At 39.6% G+C, this 19,649-nt stretch overlaps 1 protein-coding gene across 5 annotated transcripts in view; it reads right to left on the reverse strand.

Annotated features, from left to right (window-relative positions):
• SOS1 (SOS Ras/Rac guanine nucleotide exchange factor 1) overlaps nucleotides 1-19,649 on the reverse strand; it is a 52,124-nt gene that overhangs the window by 25,034 nt on the left and 7,441 nt on the right. For 4 of the 5 annotated variants that reach the window (XM_056342337.1, XM_056342336.1, XM_056342335.1 and 1 more), the window contains 7 exons: nucleotides 17,696-17,821; nucleotides 15,310-15,441; nucleotides 14,608-14,772; nucleotides 10,512-10,721; nucleotides 9,867-10,010; nucleotides 5,975-6,085; nucleotides 5,772-5,870 (listed from right to left, as the gene is read on the reverse strand). In XM_056342337.1, the coding sequence (XP_056198312.1) occupies nucleotides 5,772-5,870; nucleotides 5,975-6,085; nucleotides 9,867-10,010; nucleotides 10,512-10,721; nucleotides 14,608-14,772; nucleotides 15,310-15,441; nucleotides 17,696-17,821 (987 nt within the window). Of the gene's footprint in view, nucleotides 1-5,771; nucleotides 5,871-5,974; nucleotides 6,086-9,866; nucleotides 10,011-10,511; nucleotides 10,722-13,393; nucleotides 13,550-14,607; nucleotides 14,773-15,309; nucleotides 15,442-17,695; nucleotides 17,822-19,649 lie in introns of those variants that run through there. The other variant, XM_056342339.1, reaches the window with a different exon arrangement.

Genomic DNA, 19,649 nt, shown 5'->3' on the forward strand with positions numbered 1-19,649 from the left:
GGATTAAAATCCACTTTTAGTGCTTCAACACAATTCAAGTCTAGTCTTTGCCAGCCAAGTTTGCAAGGCCAAAAGCTCAACTGGATAGCACCTCTATGTTTAGCTAGAAAAGTATGGATTTTTCAATGCTATGTAAGATAAATTCACAATTTCAGAGATCATTCTGGCAAGCAACAGCAGAACCCTGTTGATTTTAAGAGGAACCCTGTTGATTAAGAAAAAAAAAACCAGCAGAGGAAATGAAGGATGACAAGCAGAATGCTATCTGTAGACTTGGTCTACAGAAACCATGAATGCAGCTTCTTGTTTTATTTGTTTGTTATTACCTACATCTTTCCAATGATTTCCACTGAAGATATCAAAGTATGGACAGACAACACAGACCTCCACTGCTATAAGAGCAAACAGAGAAAGCACGCTGGTAGTGGGACTAAATCCACAGCTCCACACCCAGAAACATTTCCACTGAAGAAATCAAGCATATAAAAGTCTCAGCCATAGCGCTACCTCTCCCCAAAGATCTCCCTTTTGTACAGAAGGTGACAGGAATGGAGGCAGGAGAAGAGGACACAGAAATATACTACTCAATTTATTAAAAGACGATCCATCAATATGAGTGTACCAGGGACTATACCATGACCGCCACAGTCACAAATACTAATGTCATCCTATAGGAGATGAAAATCTCCCCTACAATCAGCTTCTTAACTTCCAAACCTCAATGGACTCTGTCGAACCTCTTATTTGGGGGGGGAGAAGGAACAAAATTTCTCCAAGCTCCTGTAGCACCGATCTATTTTCACGAGAGCTTGGTCTTGGGTGTTCAGCATAAACTGCTGCCATGTAAGCTGAAGAGTTACCTACCATCATCATCAGTCACTGAAAACCAGGAACCAATCACCAGCCCCAGAGAACAGTCTGCCCCAGTACAGCTCTCCCAATTCCCACAGTACTGGGAAGAATTTGCCCTGCAGGTATTCCTAGAAAATGCATCAGGAAAAAGGACTCTGGAACCCTACAGTTAAAACACATATGTGAAGTCAAAAGTCAGAGTTCAGTTGGTGCTTCATTTGATTCCCCAGAAAGGATGTCTAGATAAGAACAGTGGGGCCCTGTACCATCCTACTCCCTGCTTCAAGGGACTGAAGGACAGTGTTTTTCATCCAGCAGCAGACAGACTATAACATAGCTCAAGTGTCACTGAGGACCATAAGCAAAGTGGAAGGAGGACTTTCTTACTTTTACTTTTGGTAGACTTTATCCAGCTTTTGCAGAAAAAGTTTAGTGGCGTAACAGAAAAAATATTCTCCAAGGTAATTCTCATCAGAAAATTCCCTGAAAAGAAACATCTGCTTCTCAAAAGCCCAGATATATCCTGTGTAACAAGAAAAAACTTACAGGACAGAACACACATCCCCATCACAACTTCGTAACACATGACATCAACCATTGACAAATGAATTGATACACATGCACACATATGTCTCTGATGCAGACACATAGGAAATCAATCAACAAGCACCACAGCTAGAAGGAAAACATTAAATACATTCTGAATAATTTTTTCAATTTAAGAGTTACCTCAGAAAGCCCAATTAGTTAGATTAACAATAACCAAGTTTGTGGAAGAAGTGCACACACACACGACGATTTTGTTTCCCCTACTGCCTTCCCTTTGGCTGCCAAATGCATGGCAGACCAGATATAAACCCACTAGTATTTAAAGGAGAAAAGCAAGTGTTGTCAATCAAATCACACAAGCAAGAAAGAAATACGGAATCTCATTTACCTGGCTGTATCACCTCCAACTTCTACCATAAGGCACAACTTCTGTACCTTTAGAACATTGCAGTTGTTACATGAGCCTTCATAGCTTAACTGTATGAAGAAGCTACTTCAATTTTTCACCTACTGTCACATTCTAAGAAATCTCTTCTTAGACTTGAGACCAATTTTTACATCACCCCAGCTTCTTCTCCCAAGAAACACTCAAATATGCTTTGCAGTCCTTACCACACACTAGCAACCATTGGGTCAAGCTACACTGCCTCCAGCAGATAGGCCTTCATCTGTCACAGAGACATAATATTGCACATTATGGGTGCAAAAAAACCCAGTCATCCTGATCTGCAGTTGCATATACAAATGGATGTAAACCAGTAATACTTTCGCTTTTACTTTTATTTCAAAACAGTATTGTACATACAAGTTACTGCATTTGGAACGAAGCGTACCAAAGTGATTTCATAAAATAAACCTTTGCTGACACTAAGTAAATGCCTTCTTAAAATAATTCATAGCTAGACATAGCTAGTCTGAATCTGTGACATTATGATTTTTATAATAATTGAAAAAGACTAAGAATCAACTAAAGCAAGAGAACCTGTTAATTACAGTGCCCGTACTAAATACAGGCAACACAGTGTTTTGAGATGAAGTTTTAAAAAAATTAAACATTGATTTTAATTTTTAAAAAAATTTTAATAAATAAAAAAATAAAAAAATAACCCCAGTTACAGATGGGATCACAAACCAACTTCATTAAATTTGTTACACTCCAGATCCTGAGCCTGGCTGAAACAAACCTGAGAACCAAAGTGAAGTCAATGCCCAAAATAGCTTGGGATGCATTGCCCAACACAACACACAGCACAAGACTTACAGGATCAACCTAAAGATACTCTAGTCCTAAACTACTAACATTCCACCACCCTGTGCCTTCTCCAGCAACAAATGTAACAAATTTAATACCATCAGGTTAGGAAAGGGTGGTTTCTTATCTTGGAAGACCATGTCAAGCCATCATTTTTATATATTTAAGTTACATTAGCATAGTGAAAGAGGAAGACAAAAAAATTTTGATTAAGGATTGTTTCTACTTGAGCTGAATTGCCAGTCACCAAATAGCGGCAAGTTATTTATCGTCTAAGAACAAAATTTGAAAAAAATAAATATAACACTTTTATTTCACAACAAGTGTATGCTTGGAATTTAAGATCACTATTAGGTAGAATTCCAACTAAGAAAATATTTGCAAAAAGACAAGTTTCTATTCATAAGTCACGGAAGCCAAGTCCACACTTGGTTTAAAAAAAAAATAAAAATAGCTCTCCTGTTTTCCAGAACTTATATTATTTTATATAAGCAAAGTTTTATATGCTTTGAGCCATTCCTACTTGAAAAAAAAAAGTAATCTATTTCCTCAAAGAAACGAAAGAGTACCACACATGCACACAAGTTTACAGCATCTGAAAGAGTGCCCAATTAAAGTCTTGTAAACTTTTTAGTTACTTAAGGTCATAAATAACTGCACGGTTTGTACCACCCTACCTTTCACTTAAGATTTCACATTTCTATTCACAGAACTATGACTTAAAAAAGCCCATTCATACTATCTGCAAATTCACAGAAAAGCAGAGTCTTGTATAAAACTGTTATTTTATATAGTTAGTTTCTTATATAAAAGTTTGCGGACTTTCAGGTTGGTTGGGGGAAAACACAGCCCTTAAGTTCTATGCTAATATTCAACAAAGTTACACAAGGAGCTTCAGCTAAAAATATGTATTTGTGCATTCCTGGTGGCCTGCCAAGCTTCAGGAGGGCTTTTGTTTCTAAATAGGATAACCATCAGTGGATAGAAATTTACTTTTTTTGTAGTCTGAATAGTTAGAAGGTAACTTTGAGATCCATTTAATAGATAACTTCAAAGTATGCAAGATTACAAAACACAGCTCAAAGAAAAATGCTAACTTTTAACCTTTACCCTTAAGTGTATCTATATTCAAGAGAAATCAGATTTTTTTTCCACTACTTTGCCATCATTTTGTCTCTTCATACCAAAAGATCACTTTCACAGTATTTTTAACTCGATTATTCAGATATGCCTACAAACACTAAATCAGATCTCTTACCATATGAAAGAATTCAATACAACCTTGCACCAGTGAAATTGTCACGATTACATGGCTAAATAATTCCACCCATACCCTTCCACAGCAAATACCCTTCTGTCAGGCCATTCTTAAACATAACCAAGCTGGAAAATGTTTGAAGATTCCAGATATAAGAAAGAAAATATTATTTTCAGCACAGACTACTCAAGGGATTCATATGCTGTGTGCACATGTAGGTACTAATTACAGATGAAGCCACTGCCATGAGAGTGAAGTATCTCTCTGTGTGCTCCTATTATCCATCACTACCCATGATGTGTATTACGTCTGACAGACCACAGCAACGGTGTCTCACTAAAATGTGAGATGAGCAACACAGTGGGAAGAAAACCTGGAAGGTTATCATGAACAGAACAAAATCCAACCCAATAGCATCAGATTTACACAGTGTGTAGGATGTGTGTAAGCAGAGCATGAATGGGAGAAGAATTTTACATAAAGCATAGGTCAGGAGTTGCAAAAGATTGATAACCTTCTGGAGGTGGGCTTAGCTCAGACTCCAGTTTTCCCTAAAAAAGGTGAACATGAGCTGTTCCCTATTTCCATAAGCACACATGTCCTCTTACCCCCACTACAACTATCAATGGCAAGAAGCAACACAGGATGCCTGCGTGTCAATGTTAATCCTTTACATTTTGTGTATTACGTAAGACAATACCATGTTCACGTGGAAGTATGCAAAGCCACCAGGTACTGCATTTTGAGACTATGTAATAAAAGCATGAGTAGAGAAACCTTGCAGATCTTTATCATACAAAATGCAGACAAGCTCTATCTTACCTCCCTTTCAATGGACTGTCACAAAAGGAAATGCTTAACACATTAAAGATGTCTGAAAAGTCAGACCAAACCCATGAGGCTAGGCAAACACACCAAGCCTACCTTCCAAAATTCAACAAAAGCACGTTATACAAGATAAGCTGCTTGCAAAGCTGTATGTGTAAATCTAAATCCCTAAAAATGCTGTTAAAACTGTACACTTAGGCTCAAAGATGACCTAAAAACTGGGTTATACAAAGACAACCAACCAAACATTCAAGAAAAACACATCTAGATTTCTTCAAAAGAGCAGAGATATAGTAATTAAGTTTGGAATGCTGTATTCCTTACGAATTTTCATTATACTCAAATGACTTTGTTACTTAAAGTTTTCCTAAAAGTGCTCTACACTCCTTAAAGATTATTATTCAATGCTAACTGACAAACGCCCCCAAAAAACACGTTGTAGCTATTTTCTCTACATGTGTATGTTACAGAGCCTTTATTGTTACCCTACTGATGTGAGGTCTCATTACAAAAAGCCCAAGAAGAGTATAAATCAACCAAGCCCTGCCTTTGGAAGAAAGTTATTACCTTTACAACCACCAAGGGATGTACACTGCAAGAACACTGAAGATTTTAAGAAAATAAAAAGAAGTCTGAAGGGAAATCTTCCTGTGATTTTAAATTGACAAAGTAACAGCTTGAGAAAGCCTTTGACATTTTCTGTAATACAACCATTTGCCATTTTCTTTGACCATTGTCAAAACAATAATTCCAAGAATATGAGTATCTAGATCTCTATTGCTTTCTAAATTAATAACTCCTCGATCATGCAACACAAATCATGAGCTACTGTAAAGCTTCCATGAAATTACAAACTGATACTCAGTTAGCTATACTACGCAGCAGAGCATATAACCTGCTTTTCTTTTGTCATATCAGCTTTATTATTCGTATTCTAGTAAAAGGTTTTACACCTAACTGAACGCACAAAGCTCTGTTACCCAACACTGAGAATTATGAAAGAAAACCATCAGATTGACACAATATTCTTACTTTTAGCAGTTCAAAGTAATGAAGACAGTGGTAAACAGGGGCAAGGAGCAGCCGGGGTAGAACATACTGAACAGCTTCTTTAAAGCCTTCACCTATTGACTAGAAACAAAATAAGTTTCAGTCTTAAAACAATCAATATATTAAAGCAACAATGTAATTAAAATAGTAATATCAATAGTATGACTGACTTAGAAGAAAGTTACCTGTAAATAAAATGCTGCTCCTGGCTTTGATAATTGACTTAGAAAATGATCGTGAAAACCGGGTCGCAAAATATCTTGTGCATATGATTCATATGGATCAAACGCTAGTTCCTAAGAAGAAATACAGAAAAATGTTACAAAACTGATTTATTACCTAAACTTCGTATTTCTTAAAGCAAATACATATACTACATAGGAGAGACTTTTCTGCATACTTTTTCCAGAACACCTATAGAGAAGAATCAATACTTTCACATGCACAGACTCACGGAGTACTTTAGTCTGGAAGAGATCTCTGGAAGTTGACTGGTCCAACTCCCTGTTCAAAGCGGGGCCCACCTCAGGGCCAAAGCCAGACCCAGCGTCAAACATAGTGATGTTGCATAGGGTCTCATCCAGTTGAGTTTCAAGTATCTCCAAGAATGGAGGCACCAAAACCTCTCTGGGCAGGCTATTTCAGTGTTCAGTTGTTCTCAACTGCAGATTCCTCCACTCCACCCCTGCATCTAATCAAGATTACTCTTTTTACCGTTCGTGCACACTCTCTCTCACCTCACATAACAGTTCTCTACTGTGAGTCCCCAGTAAGAGCCTGCTTCAGACTGTTCTACACCTTCCCTTCAGGTGTAGACTGAAGACAGCAGTAAGATCTCCCTTCTCAGACTTCTCTTTTTAAGACTGAATAAACCCAGTACTCTTGACGCTCTTTGTGCATCATGGCCCTCAAGTCCTTAGTCATCATGACAACCTTCACGTATAAGCCTATCTTGTACTAGGAAGGCCAAAACCAGACACAGTGTGCCAGACATGGTCTGTGCAGCAGTTGAGAAATCATCCCTCGACCTGCTAGCTACACTTTTCCTAATAAAACCCAGTAGGCACTTAGCCTTCACTGCCAATTCCTGAGGATTTTTGAGCCCTGTTGAGCAGTACTGCTCCTCAGCGAGGCAGCCAGACCATTGCATAGGGTTGTTTGGTCCAAGGTGCAGAACTTCATGTTTGCCTTTAATCATCTCTATGAGGTTCCTGTAGGTCTATTTCTCCAGCCTACCAGATCCCCCAAGCAGTAGCCCTGTCATCCTGTGTGTCCTACCACAATTTGGCATCACTTACCAACTTGAGGGGCAGACCTCCTCCCACAACACTAATACAGACACTAAACAGTATAAGCCTCAGTATCAAACCCTGAGGAATGCCACTAACCACTGGCCACCAGATGGACTTTGTATTGCTGATGACAGCCCTTCAGGCCTGCCAGCCCAGTCAATTTCCCACCCACTCTGTAATTCAACTAGCTAGTCAGCTTGGTGTCCTGCAGAGTACAAGGATACTATGAGAGACTGTGCTGAAGGTCTTGCTTAAGTTCAGATAAGGGATGTGAACTGCTCTTTCCTTTGTCCATGGAGCCAACCATCTCATAGAAAGCAGGCAAGCTGTTCAGGTACAGTTTGCCCTTTGGAAATCTGTGCTGGCTGTTGCCAATCAGCTTCTAGTCCTTCACATCGCTGGATGTGAATTCCACAAAGATTTGCTGATCTTCTCAGGGACTGAGGAGAGGCTGGCCAGCTTCTCGTTTCCAGGATCATACTCATCAGTCTTTTTGAGACTGGGCATAGCATTTTATGTCCAGTTACTGGAGAACACCAAAACTCACCACTAAATTTCAAGAATTCTAGACAGCAGCCTTGCAATGACATTTGCCAGCTGCCTCAGCGTTCTGTCCTGCCCCATAGGCTTGCATATAGCCTTAGATCAACAGTCCCTAAGTCATTCTTTGACTTTCACCTCTCTCCCTCGATCTTTGGCAGCAGGCCTAACTGGGAATCCTGGAAGCACATCTTGCCAGTAGAGACCAAGCAAAGGAGACTCAGGTACCTCAGTCCATTTCATGTCCTCCAGCACAGGGTCTCTCAGCCCATGAGCAAGATTTGTGCATTTCCTACCATCATCTTTTTCATACTGTTTTACCTATACAAGTCCTTCTTGCTTTGCACCCCTCACTGAGTTTAACTCCAGCTGAGCTGCAGCCCTCTTAATACCATTTCTACCTGCCCAGACAGTGCTTCTACATTCCTCTTGGGAAGCCTATGTTTCTTTTTGAATCACAGAATCATTTAGGTTGGAAAAGACCCTTAAGATCATCCAGTCTAACCATAAACCTAATACTACTAAGCTCACCACTAAACCATGTCTACATATCTTTTAAATACCTCCAGGGATAGCAACTCAACCATTTCCCTGGGCAGTCTGTTCCAGTGCTTGCTAACTCTTTTGGTGAAGAGTTTCTTCTTAATATCCAGTCTAAGCCTCCTCTGGTGCAACCTGAGGCCCATTTCCTCTTGTCCTATCACTTGCTACTTGGAAGAAGAAAAGACCAACAGCCACCTTGTTACAACCTCCTTTCAGACAGCTGTAGAGGGCAGCAAGGGCTCTCCTTAGCCTCCTTTTCTCCAGACTACATAACTTCAGTTCCCTCAGCCACTCCTCACAGGACTTGTTCTTTAGACCCTTCACCAGCTTTGTTGCTCTCCTTTGGATGTGCTCCAGCACTTCAATGCTCTTCTTGCAGCGAGGGGGCCAAGCCTGGTTTAACAGGAAACTCCAAACCGTGCTTGTCCTTGCCTCCCGCTACACCTACCCTTTTTCTTAGGGACTGGGAATGCATATAACCTTGTGCTCTGAACACCTTGCCTTTGAAAATGAACCAGCTTTCCTGAACCCTTTCTATCCTCAAGGAAACCACCAATGTGATCCTGCCTTCCAATTCCCTAAACAAGCTAAGTCTACTCTCCCAAAGCCCAAAGTCTTCAGTTTGCTTATCTTCTGTGCTTTTTTCAGGACCTTAAACTCTACCATCTCTACCACCTGCAGCTAAGACCGCCATTAGCTACAACGCTCCTGCCAGTTCTTCCCTGTTCATAAGAGGTCAAACGCCACACCTTTCTTAGTTGGCCCATCAGCATGTGCCATAAAAAAAGAAATCTTCTGGATTACTTAAACCACAGATAAGTTGTCCACCCAGTAGATGTCTGGAAGGTTATTCTCCCAAGAGAACCAGGGCCTGGGATAAGGAGACAACTCCTACTTGTTTAGAGAAGGTTTTGGCCACTTAATGACTGGGCAGTCTTTGCAGTAGGAGCCTGACCACAACGTGCCCTTTGGTAGCCTCCTCCTCTGATCCTTAACCATTCAACCAGCTCATCGTTCATTCCTTAACAGAGCTCCATGTATTTGAAGTGATTTTTTGTCAAGCCTCCTGGCCTCATCTTCCCCACCTGTTCTTCTTGAGTGCTTGTATTTGTTCATACAGCCCTCCACCATGCAGCCCTTCCTGCCATGTCACTAATTCCAGTCACAACACCTCTGCAACTGCGCACAGACTCCCACATCCTTGTATCTGTACATGGGCACATGTACCCTGGGGAAAGAGACACTTCAGATGAACCTCTGGTCACCCCACCTTCTCAGGAGGAAGGTGCAAGGGCCTTTGTTGTTGTGCCTTCTATTATGCACGTCCCTTTCTCCTCTCAGTTCTTTAATCTGCAAACTTCAGTCTCCATCCATTTTGAACTAGAGGAGTCTAGTTCAAAAGCTTCCTCACCAGCTTAGCAAGCCTGTTGGCAAAGCAGCTCTTGTTCCACTGTTGAAGTCTAGTGACAGGTGTTTTTTCCCCACCATGCTCTAAAGTTTAAACAGCCCTATATAAACTATGGTTTAGAGACTAAAAAGGTAAAAGCACTCTCAAAAATGGCCACCCTATTCATAATGGTGAGGCTGGAAGAAGAGATCTCAACCCAAACAAAGGCAGCTAGAACAGAGATGCACTTAGCATCGAAGTGCAAATAATTAAGACACACGTGAATAGCAAAAAAGCCCCCAAGTATTTTCTCACCTCTGCCATGTCTTCAAAACAGCTGCCTACTAGTGGATGAGGACTACCTTCATCTGTCATTTCAACAGTGTCTTCTATATGACCCAATAACTTCACACTAAGTTCATGAATGTCCGATATACGACTAAATATGTTTTCCACATCCTGCAAAAAGCAACAGAACCAGGCAAAAGTCAACAGGGAATTGGACACAATTTCTAAAAGGAAGAATGTTATTGCAAAGCTATTCTGTTATTACAAGAAAGTCAAGCACTTCCTTAAACAGAACAAGATTTTATAACATTTTATTACATACTTTCTGTATAATTTATATAAGATCATAGAATGTTTAAAATAACGACTGTATTTATAAATACACAAACATTTACAATGATTCAAACATGGCAAGGAACAACAGTGACAGATCTTAAATTACAGGCCTGCAAGTGAATGTAGTAAATTGGGTGGTTTCTTCTGCAGTTCTACAAGACCCATGCTTCCCCCTAAATGCTCCTTTATTATTTCTATTTCAGAACTTGAGACAAGTGCTTGCTCCTCTACTGATGTTATTTAAACTGGACAATAAATCTAGATGAACACTTCTAGAACTTAACTATAGATATTATAGTAGGGGTTTTTTTTGTTTACTGTTTGTACAATACTTACATGAGATGAAAATAGTTTGGAGTTGGAGGCATATGGCTCTCTAAAAACTCTGATAATGAGATTTAGTTCCCTTATATATTGTCGAACCTCTGCCATAAATGACTTCACTAGGTCATAATAGGTTTGCTCCCCTGAGGTGGATGGTTCCTCATCAGATAAAGTTAGTGCACTTAAATCTTCTACATCCTGATGGAACATATCCATTAATACCTACGTAGCAATGAGAAGGAAAAATCCACAAAGTGAGAATAATTTCTTTTCAAGATGTACCAGTAAGTTCCCAGTAAAGGAAACCTATAATTCCCATGAAATCAGACTGATCAGCAGTAAGATTTGTGTATTATCATTCTGCAATTGGTTGAGCATTACAAAAGCAATATTCATTGCTATGAATTTGCAAGTCATAATTTGCAGCAGTAATTTCTGAAGAATTCCCAGTCATTTAGACCAATCCAGGCATCTCTCCAAAAGTGTAGTCCTAAAATCAATTATAATTTTAAGAGGTCTATGAAGTATACAAAAACATTTAGCATTTAGTTGTATTCTATTACTCTGAATTAGCTATACATAATCTAAGTTTCTGAAGACACTATATTACCTGAAGTCAAAAAGGTTGTGCATTTTTGGCTTTTCAGCTTTAGCTTTAATAGGAAGTCACACATGATCGTGCTCAGAACCCTGTAATCTATCTGTGATGAGTACTGGCCTGACCACACACTGTACATGGACTGGTTTCTGTCCTTAGTAACTCCCGAGTTCTCTTGTTAAAACAGACCCTCAAGGAAGGGCACCAGCTTCGGAAAAGGTGGCAGTCACTGCAAAACTACATAGACAAAAGGACCTCTAAAAACTCTGACTACCAGAGGTCCCAATTCATACCCAAGCAAGGCTTACCAAAGACAAGCAATTAATAATTCAAACTTCAAGAAGAGTGGATCACTGAACACTTCTTCCAAACATGGTATCTGAGCCAGGAGACATTACAATGACTTAGCAAGTGGCAAACAAATCACACTCTGCATTGTTTCCATGATAAAGAACATCTCAAAGGCAAACTAAATTGCCTGCAAATTAGTAAAAGGCATCCTAATTTGAAGTTATCTTTATCAGAAAGAAAACTAAAGAGGGTCCAGAAACAATCCACAATGATGCAGCAAATGTTAACAAGCCAGCACAAGTTGTAGTTCAATGTAGAAAATAACTTTGTTCTGGGATAGACAGATGGGACAGCACTTATAAACAAATCTGCTGCCCAGAGCTACACCCCTTCCAGGAAGTCATGAAGCATATCAAACAATACATGTGAACTTCGAAATAAACGAGAACTTAAGTGTTGCTTGCCAGCCTTCCTTCTGAACAGGTAAGAGGTGAAGCAATGGCAACCTTTGCCTGTTACTGCAGAGACCAACATGATTGCTGTCAATCCGTGAAAAGAATGAGGAAAAGACTGCAGGATCAAAGCTGTAAATAGCCCAAGAACCACACGAGGGAAGGCTAACCCATTAAACATGAACTCCTTTTTAAAATGGCAGAAAACAGAATGAAAAAGTGTTTTTCAAAACTAAAAAACCGGAGATCAAAAATTAAATTCTGAATGAGCCACAGCCACAACAAACATGACATTTACCTGGTATTTACAGTAAAAGTCTTCTTTCTTTAAAGCACATTACAGGCACTTCTCCAGAAGACATGTCAGTTAACCAAGCTCTTGACTACTGATATTAGATAAATTAACTATCCTGCAAGAGAATTCTTGGGGATCTGTAAGTTCACGATGCCCAGTGGAAAAGAGCCTGGGGGGGCTGGCTGACGGCCGGCCCTGTGCCCAGGTGGCCAGAAGGCCAACACATCCTGGCTGGTACCCGGAACAGCGTGGCCAGCAGGGCCGGGGCAGTGCCCGTCCCCTGCGCTCGGTGCTGGTGCGGCCGCCCCTCGAACCCTGGGCTCAGCTCTGGGCCCCTCACTGCCATGGGGACGTGGAGGGGCTGGAGCATGTCCAGAGCCGGGCAGGGGCTGGGGAAGGGGCTGGGGGCGGGGGGAGCTGCAGGGGCTGAGTCTGGAGGAGACTCAGAGTGGGGGGATCTTATTGCTCCCTACAGCTGCCTGACAGGAGGCTGTAGGCAGGGGGTGCCGGTCTCTTCTCCCAGGTAACAGGGACATGACAAAAAGGAAATGGCCTCATGCTGCACCAGGGGAGGTCTAGGTGGGATATTAGGAAAACTTTCCTCACTGAAAGGGTGGTCAGATACTGGAACAGGCTGCCCAGGGCGGTGGTGGAGAGACCATCCCTGGAGGTGTTCAAGAAGCACTGGATGCAGTGCCTAGGGACAATGTTTAGCGGTGGACTTGGCAGTCCTGGGTTAATGGTTGGACTTGATGATCTCAAAGGTCTTTTCCAACCTAAATGTTTCTGTAATTCTATGATACTGTAGGAAATTACATGGAGTAATGCAGGTATTCACGGAGGCCCCAACATCTGTAACTTTACTTCACAGAAGCAGCTCTAGCACACACTTGAGCTAGAAGATTGCTGGCTGTAATTCACAAAGTGGGTATCTCACTACTATGAAATCCACAGAAACATTTTAAAGTAACTATACCCCAGATATTGAATTCAAAGCAATCAGAAGCATGAGCAGATAGTGGAAGAAAAACAGATTGCATTTTAATGGAGTTTTTTTGCAGACAAGGCAAAATTTTCCAGAAGGATGGATGGCACAAAAACAAGTGTGGAAGTATAAAACAAACGGCACCCCAGGCCAAGAAACCGTTCTGGTCATTTTGTCTCAAGAAATAAAACCAAGCAGAAGACATTATGAGAATGAACATAATATACTACAAAGTATCTCAGTGCAACTGGAAAGAAAACACCTTAGGAGCACCTGCAATAGCTTGTTCTGCTGAGGCAGTAAACCAACAGGCCTGATTTAGAGCCTTTCAAAAGTTTCTTCTGTGTACATATCAAGCAGTTCCTCCAATGTAATGTAATGGAAGTTCCTAAATCAACTTCATCACAGCTCTTCTGCTCATCACCTTTCCTAGGATAGAAAGAAGCATGCAGCAACAGCACTTGTTCCTGTTATTATTCTATGACAAATATTCAAATGTACACCTTCAAACCTGCCCTAACAACCCAGGCAGATATGCCCAAAGGCAAGAGCAGCCAAGACTACTGTCCTGACTGAGAAGGACTTGACTCTTCAAGACCTCACCAGATACCTTAACAGAGAGTAAAGAAAGGTGAAGAAAGCAGGATGAAAAAAAGCAAGTAGGAATGAGACAAAGGCATTAACTGAAACACAGAGACATTCCCAATTGAAGATATTAACATAGACGAAGAGAAAATACTGGAGAGGCAACAGATCTGAAAATCCTTAAGACTTCAGCAAGATTAGAGATTCTTAAATCCCAGCACTTAAAAGATTGATTTCAAGCTTTGTTCTTTAAAAATTGGAAAACTTGAGATGCTAATGAGGTGGCCACAGAAGCTAGAGTGCAAAGGCACCTGAGACACAGGCAGGGAACCTTGCCCTATCCCTGTTAGAGAGAGGTAATTCCTGTCTAAATTTAATGAATCTTCTGAAACTACAAGACTACCTGCAGATAAAAATACGGACTGCTAAGGAGGATTAGGCTGAGATGCCAACGCAGGTGGGTTTTTTGTTTTAAAATGTTGGACCATCAAAATGCTTTTTACATGCAATATAGCCTTAATGATTTTGGGAGAACACCCAAGCTTAATTTCAGCCTTCTTTTTTCAAACTACAAAATAAGACTCCACTATTACAGGTTAGGAATGTTAAATTTTTATGTTAGTGCTGCTTCACAATAATTTTTAAAACATTCACACATTGCTGAGGTTAGGCAAGCGATATCAAAAGGAAGAGAGACTTAACTATTAATAAGCACAAGCAACAGCTCTGTAAGTTCAATTAGCTATTTGGTAGCTTTGCTTTATTACAGGAACCATATTTTATGGCAGCATTTTCTTCTTTCAAAGCTACAACACTCCATGTACTCACTAAGGAATAGACACTGTCCTCTCAAAACTTAACTAAAAATTCCTGTTGACACGAGAAACAAGAGTTAGGCTTACCTTATCAGCACACATTGCTACTTTAATATCTTGTTTTGTAATCTCATAGTGTCTTATATTCCGCACATAATTCCCAACCAATTTTAAGATGTCTGCAGAAATGTATTCTAATACTGCCACTATGTAAACAGACACTTGGTGGTCAATTTTGTAGCCTAGAACTTCCTGAAAGGGAAAAAAACCACAAAACAAGTGTTTCACTGTCACTCAGTTGATGAAATACACACCATAGGTTACAACTAAAACCAGTAAGTTTAAGATCCAGCTCAATAAACATTCACCACATATCCACAGTCTGTTTTAGTAATAAAAACACAGTAGTCTGTAGGCCTAGGGAGGAAACACTGTCATTGTAGATGTTGCTCTACTAACTGAGCAACTGTGGAAGTGACAACAGCCAACGACTGTCCCAAAAACATCACTTAAATGTTTAGTTTCTTGAGCATTTTGCTAGTCATACAAAATGAAACAACAACAATCAAATTCATAGCAAATGAGTTGTTGGCTTTGTTTGTCCAAGAGAGAATTAACTAATTTTTAAGTGAAAAAAATACATGCAATTAACTGGAACACTTAAAACTATGTAACAAACATTCTTATCTTTTTTGTTTACATTTCAGGCAGCATAAAGACATTACATGAAACACTACAATAAATTAACACTTCTGTGTATTCTAAAAGCAAGATTACATCACTGCTTACCTTTAATAAGGGATGGATTTTTTCTACTGGGAGAGATAATGGATTTCTTCGTTTCCTTTTCTCAATAGCAGACTGGGCATCAGCTATTGCCCACTTATCAATAGGATGGGGAAAACTTTTTTGAACACGATCCTTAAAAAAAACAGGACTAAAGGGTAAATGCACAATCTGAATGAGCTTAGCAATATGACTACATTATCAAATTGCTTTCCATTACTTAAAGCAATGTTTGCTAATGTTAATAATTCAACTATAAAAGTTTATACAAACATACAATTTTTATCATTTTGGTACATGCTGCTCACTATATTCATAAGGCTGTATCAGGATATCATTACAGAGTAATCTAGTGCTCAAAATTTGAGAAATGCCAGAATTAAATTGCCATTGCAGGCACAATTTGCTCCCCTTGTGCACATGCCTGGTAATTCAGCATGGAAATATATGACTTACATTTTGTCCTACCACTTTATTCCCTGTACAAAGTGGTCACTGAATGAGATCATACAAGTTTTCTGTTTCACCTTTACTGATCAGCACATGGTCCAGATTGCATACATGCAACTGCCTGGATGATGGAAATGAACATAATAGGAAAAGAGATTGTCCAACAGTACCCGTGTATTTTAAAGCAGTTTCATAGTCTACAGTTGGACCATACAGACCCAAGTTTGTTTACTCCTCCTAGCAGTCAGGGTGCTGGAGGACACCACACTCTCCCATGCATCGAACAACTCTCCTGCTGGAACTCACACACAGGTCTCTGGAGGTTTAAAAGCTTCACTGATTTTGGTAACCTTGGTGTTCAGAGATGCCAGAAATCTAACTTCTCAGATAACTTCACATTTTCTTTTTTCAGATCACAGTTCCCACTGACTGTTTCGGTTGCAAGTGCTCACTTACGTAAATATGACCCCAGTTTGAGCAACCATGAAATGGGGAAGATTAAGTTAATGACCACTTACAAAGAGCTGGTAGAGAACAAAGTACACAAAAACTTTCTGACAAAAAACTGGGACAGAATACAGTTCTATAAAGGTGGCACCCAACTTTCCAAAGTATAGGCTTTTCTTTTTCTTCCCTCATCATAACGCTTCTGCAAAAGGAAAGCAGAGGTCCTACCAAAAAAACCAAAAAAGTTGCATTCGCTATGTAATATGAATTCACTCCTCTAACACAGTCCAGCCTGCTGATTGAACAATGACGGTGTCCTAGGGGAAAAATAAGATGTGTACGACCATATAATTAAAGGCAGCATCATTATGCATAAACACAAAGGGGGTAAACTGAGGTTGCTTGATCACCTCTAATTCTTGCATTTCTCATCCTGAATTCACAGCCATAAGACTCCTAATACAAGTGACAAGTGACAAGTTTTGTTAGCGTTGTTTAAAACACAGCATCAAACAATCTTCCACAAGCTGCTTGTCTCTTGAGCTGCCAGACCAGATGATGTTGCAAAAGAAGCCAGCCATTAAAGGGGACAGTAGAACACCACTAGACTAGGTGTCAGTGTACAAAAGAGAAGAGGAAGGATGAATTTCATGAATCTTGAGCTCAGACAGCTACTTTTTTTTTTTTAAAGGGGTTTTTGGGTTTGAGGTTTTTTTGCCATTAGGCCACTTTCTTCAGAACATGAGGAAGTTGCATCTTGTTTTGTTACCTAACCTGGTACAGGCACAGACCCCAAGTACTGGAAGCCAACAGGCACATTGCACACAGAGTATGTACCTTGGCACCAAAGTCTTCAAATCATGGTTAAGCACAAAGGGCTACCAAGATTTTCATGGCTGTAGAAGCTTACATCATTTAACTGATTTGTTCTCAAATGGAGAAACTCTTCTCAGATCAAGCCCTCTTCTCAAACATCAAGCTGCTTTTCTGAGTAACACAGCTTGTAGATCTTTGAAAAGGCAATTGTAAGAGAAGAGGTTTCTATATAGAGGAAAGAAGTGTTCCTCAACTCATTCTGAGAAAGTGACTGAACTATTTTTGTTCAAATTTCTGGGACAGCAGGGGGTGTATCAGCCTAAATCACCATGCTGAGAAAGCAGCACAGAGCCTCAGACTAAGCAGCTATAGTTTGCATGCAATATCAGTGGGAAAAAAACGGGTCTTCCAAAAGGAACCAGTCAACTTTATGTACACAAGTTACACTCACTACCTATTATACAACTAATACAGTTCAAAGATAGTTTTACTGTGCATTGAACAACAAATTCAATTGATAGGGAAACTACTAGATAACTCTTCAGGCTTTATGAGGAAGGTTCTACTACATAAAGATACATAACTACTGTTTTTCTTTTTATGTTGTGAAATGATTACTTTGAACTGTTACATGAAAAGTTTATTATTACAGATTTTTAATAGTAATTCTCAATACCTCTACATCCAGAAAACTTCTTGGTTGGGCTTGACACAACATATTTAACAACTGGAGAATTAACTCCTCCACATACTGTAATGCATCTTCAGTAGAAGAAAGTTTAGGATGGACTTGCACCTGAACCTACAGGAAACAGAAGAATTCAAGCTTTAAGTTTTCCTTTTCCCCAAACCACATGCTTTACTTCCAAAAAAGATGACAAAAGTATGAACCAAACAGCTCAGAAAAATCCAACCCAAAATGTAGCTCTATGAAGGCACATCAAACATGAGTGAAACACTCATCTACACCTGACAAATACAAATCTCAAATGTTAAAAGTACTCAAATCACTGTGACATTTAATGTCAAAAAACCAGCTAATTAATAATAGTGCTTAGCAGTACAACTAGGAAAACTGTTTAAAAACCCAAATATATTTATCTTTCTCCCTTAGCGTTAAACCACTGTTTGTACAAGACATTTTAGACATGGGGTTTTCTCCCTTTTACAACTCATTGTTTGTCACTCCATCTATAATAATGAAATACAGAACTTTTTTCAAAGAGCACACTACAGAAATAACAATGATTTCAGCAGTAGTCTTCAACTTATTTAATCCATACTCAGCTCTCACTAAAATAACACTGGTTTCGAAGTTTGTTTCTATTCTGTTTTCTTTAAAAAGATGTCAGCCTCTAGAGTAAAAAACACTTCAAAAGAGGCCACAGCGTTGTCCTGGCATTAAGTGGCGGTTCAGAGGTTTTGAAAGTTTGGTCCTCATATGTTTACTTGTATACTGTGTCTGCAAATTCTCACTGGTATAAATCCAGTGAGGCATGATTCTCTTTGCTCCTCCCATTATTTTTCCAGACAGTCATTTAACTTCTGAAACAAGCCTCCAGTATAGCTCTCCTTTGCACTTCTGTAGTTCAGAAAATAGCACAGTTTTAACCAGTTTAAATTTCAGGTATGCAAAGCTCAGTGCTTCAGAGCATAAACAGACAGGCAGCTCAAATTCAATCCTACACTGATGGCAAATATTATGCCAGAGCAAGCTGACTGCTAACTTTTGCAAAGCATCTTTCAAGCCCCAATTTCATCATTTTATCATTCCACTGCACACAACTCGAAATGCCTCCTGTTCTCTCCATCACTAACACAAGACCTTAACCACCTTAAACCAAAACCCAACGATCTGTTTCATCCAAATATTAAACCCATGTCTATATTCAACTAATGCTGCCATAATTATTTAATTTGACACCTGAGGTTTCATTCCTGTTTGCAGTTACAGCAAGAATTAAGTGTTATGAAGTTCAAACACACAACAGCCTCAAACAGAAATCCTCTTGCCTGCTAAGGCACTTGTTAGTTTGAAAACTTCATGTCTGGGCATAGCCCTAGCGCTCATTTAACTGCTGTTGAGATTTAAATACGCTGGATCGCATATTTAGTTTCTTGCAGATGGCATACTCTTATGTAGCATGTCTTAAAAAATATCTCCAGAAGTTACTGCTTTTTTAACTTAAAAGCACACTGGCAAAAATAGAACAGGAAAACTTCTCTCTGTTTGACTAGCTAATACAACTATTTTGATTATGCCAACAGTTTCATTTTCCTAAGAACTTCAAAGTAGCACCATACCCAGCAGTCCCAAGCATCATTTACAATTCGAACACTGACATCTGAAATACTGTACCAGCTTGGAACATCTTAACACCAGAAATTACAGACTTGCAGAAGTATTCTCTTAAAGATCAGAGTTGATCTGAGCTGCCTGGAAGATGCTGCCTTTAATGTTTTGTTTTGGTTGTGTTTTTTTTAAAGCAGAACTAAACGAATTTGTCTTACATTCTCCCTACAATATACTCTAGCATCAAGTCAATCCCACAGTAAGAACACACAGCATGATAAACCAGAGTGATGAAGAGCAACTCTTATTTTCTCCTTTACTTAGGTAACAGACTGTA

This window comes from Falco biarmicus, chromosome 6, assembly GCF_023638135.1.
Source record: "Falco biarmicus isolate bFalBia1 chromosome 6, bFalBia1.pri, whole genome shotgun sequence".
NCBI classification, from domain to species: Eukaryota; Metazoa; Chordata; class Aves; order Falconiformes; family Falconidae; genus Falco; species Falco biarmicus.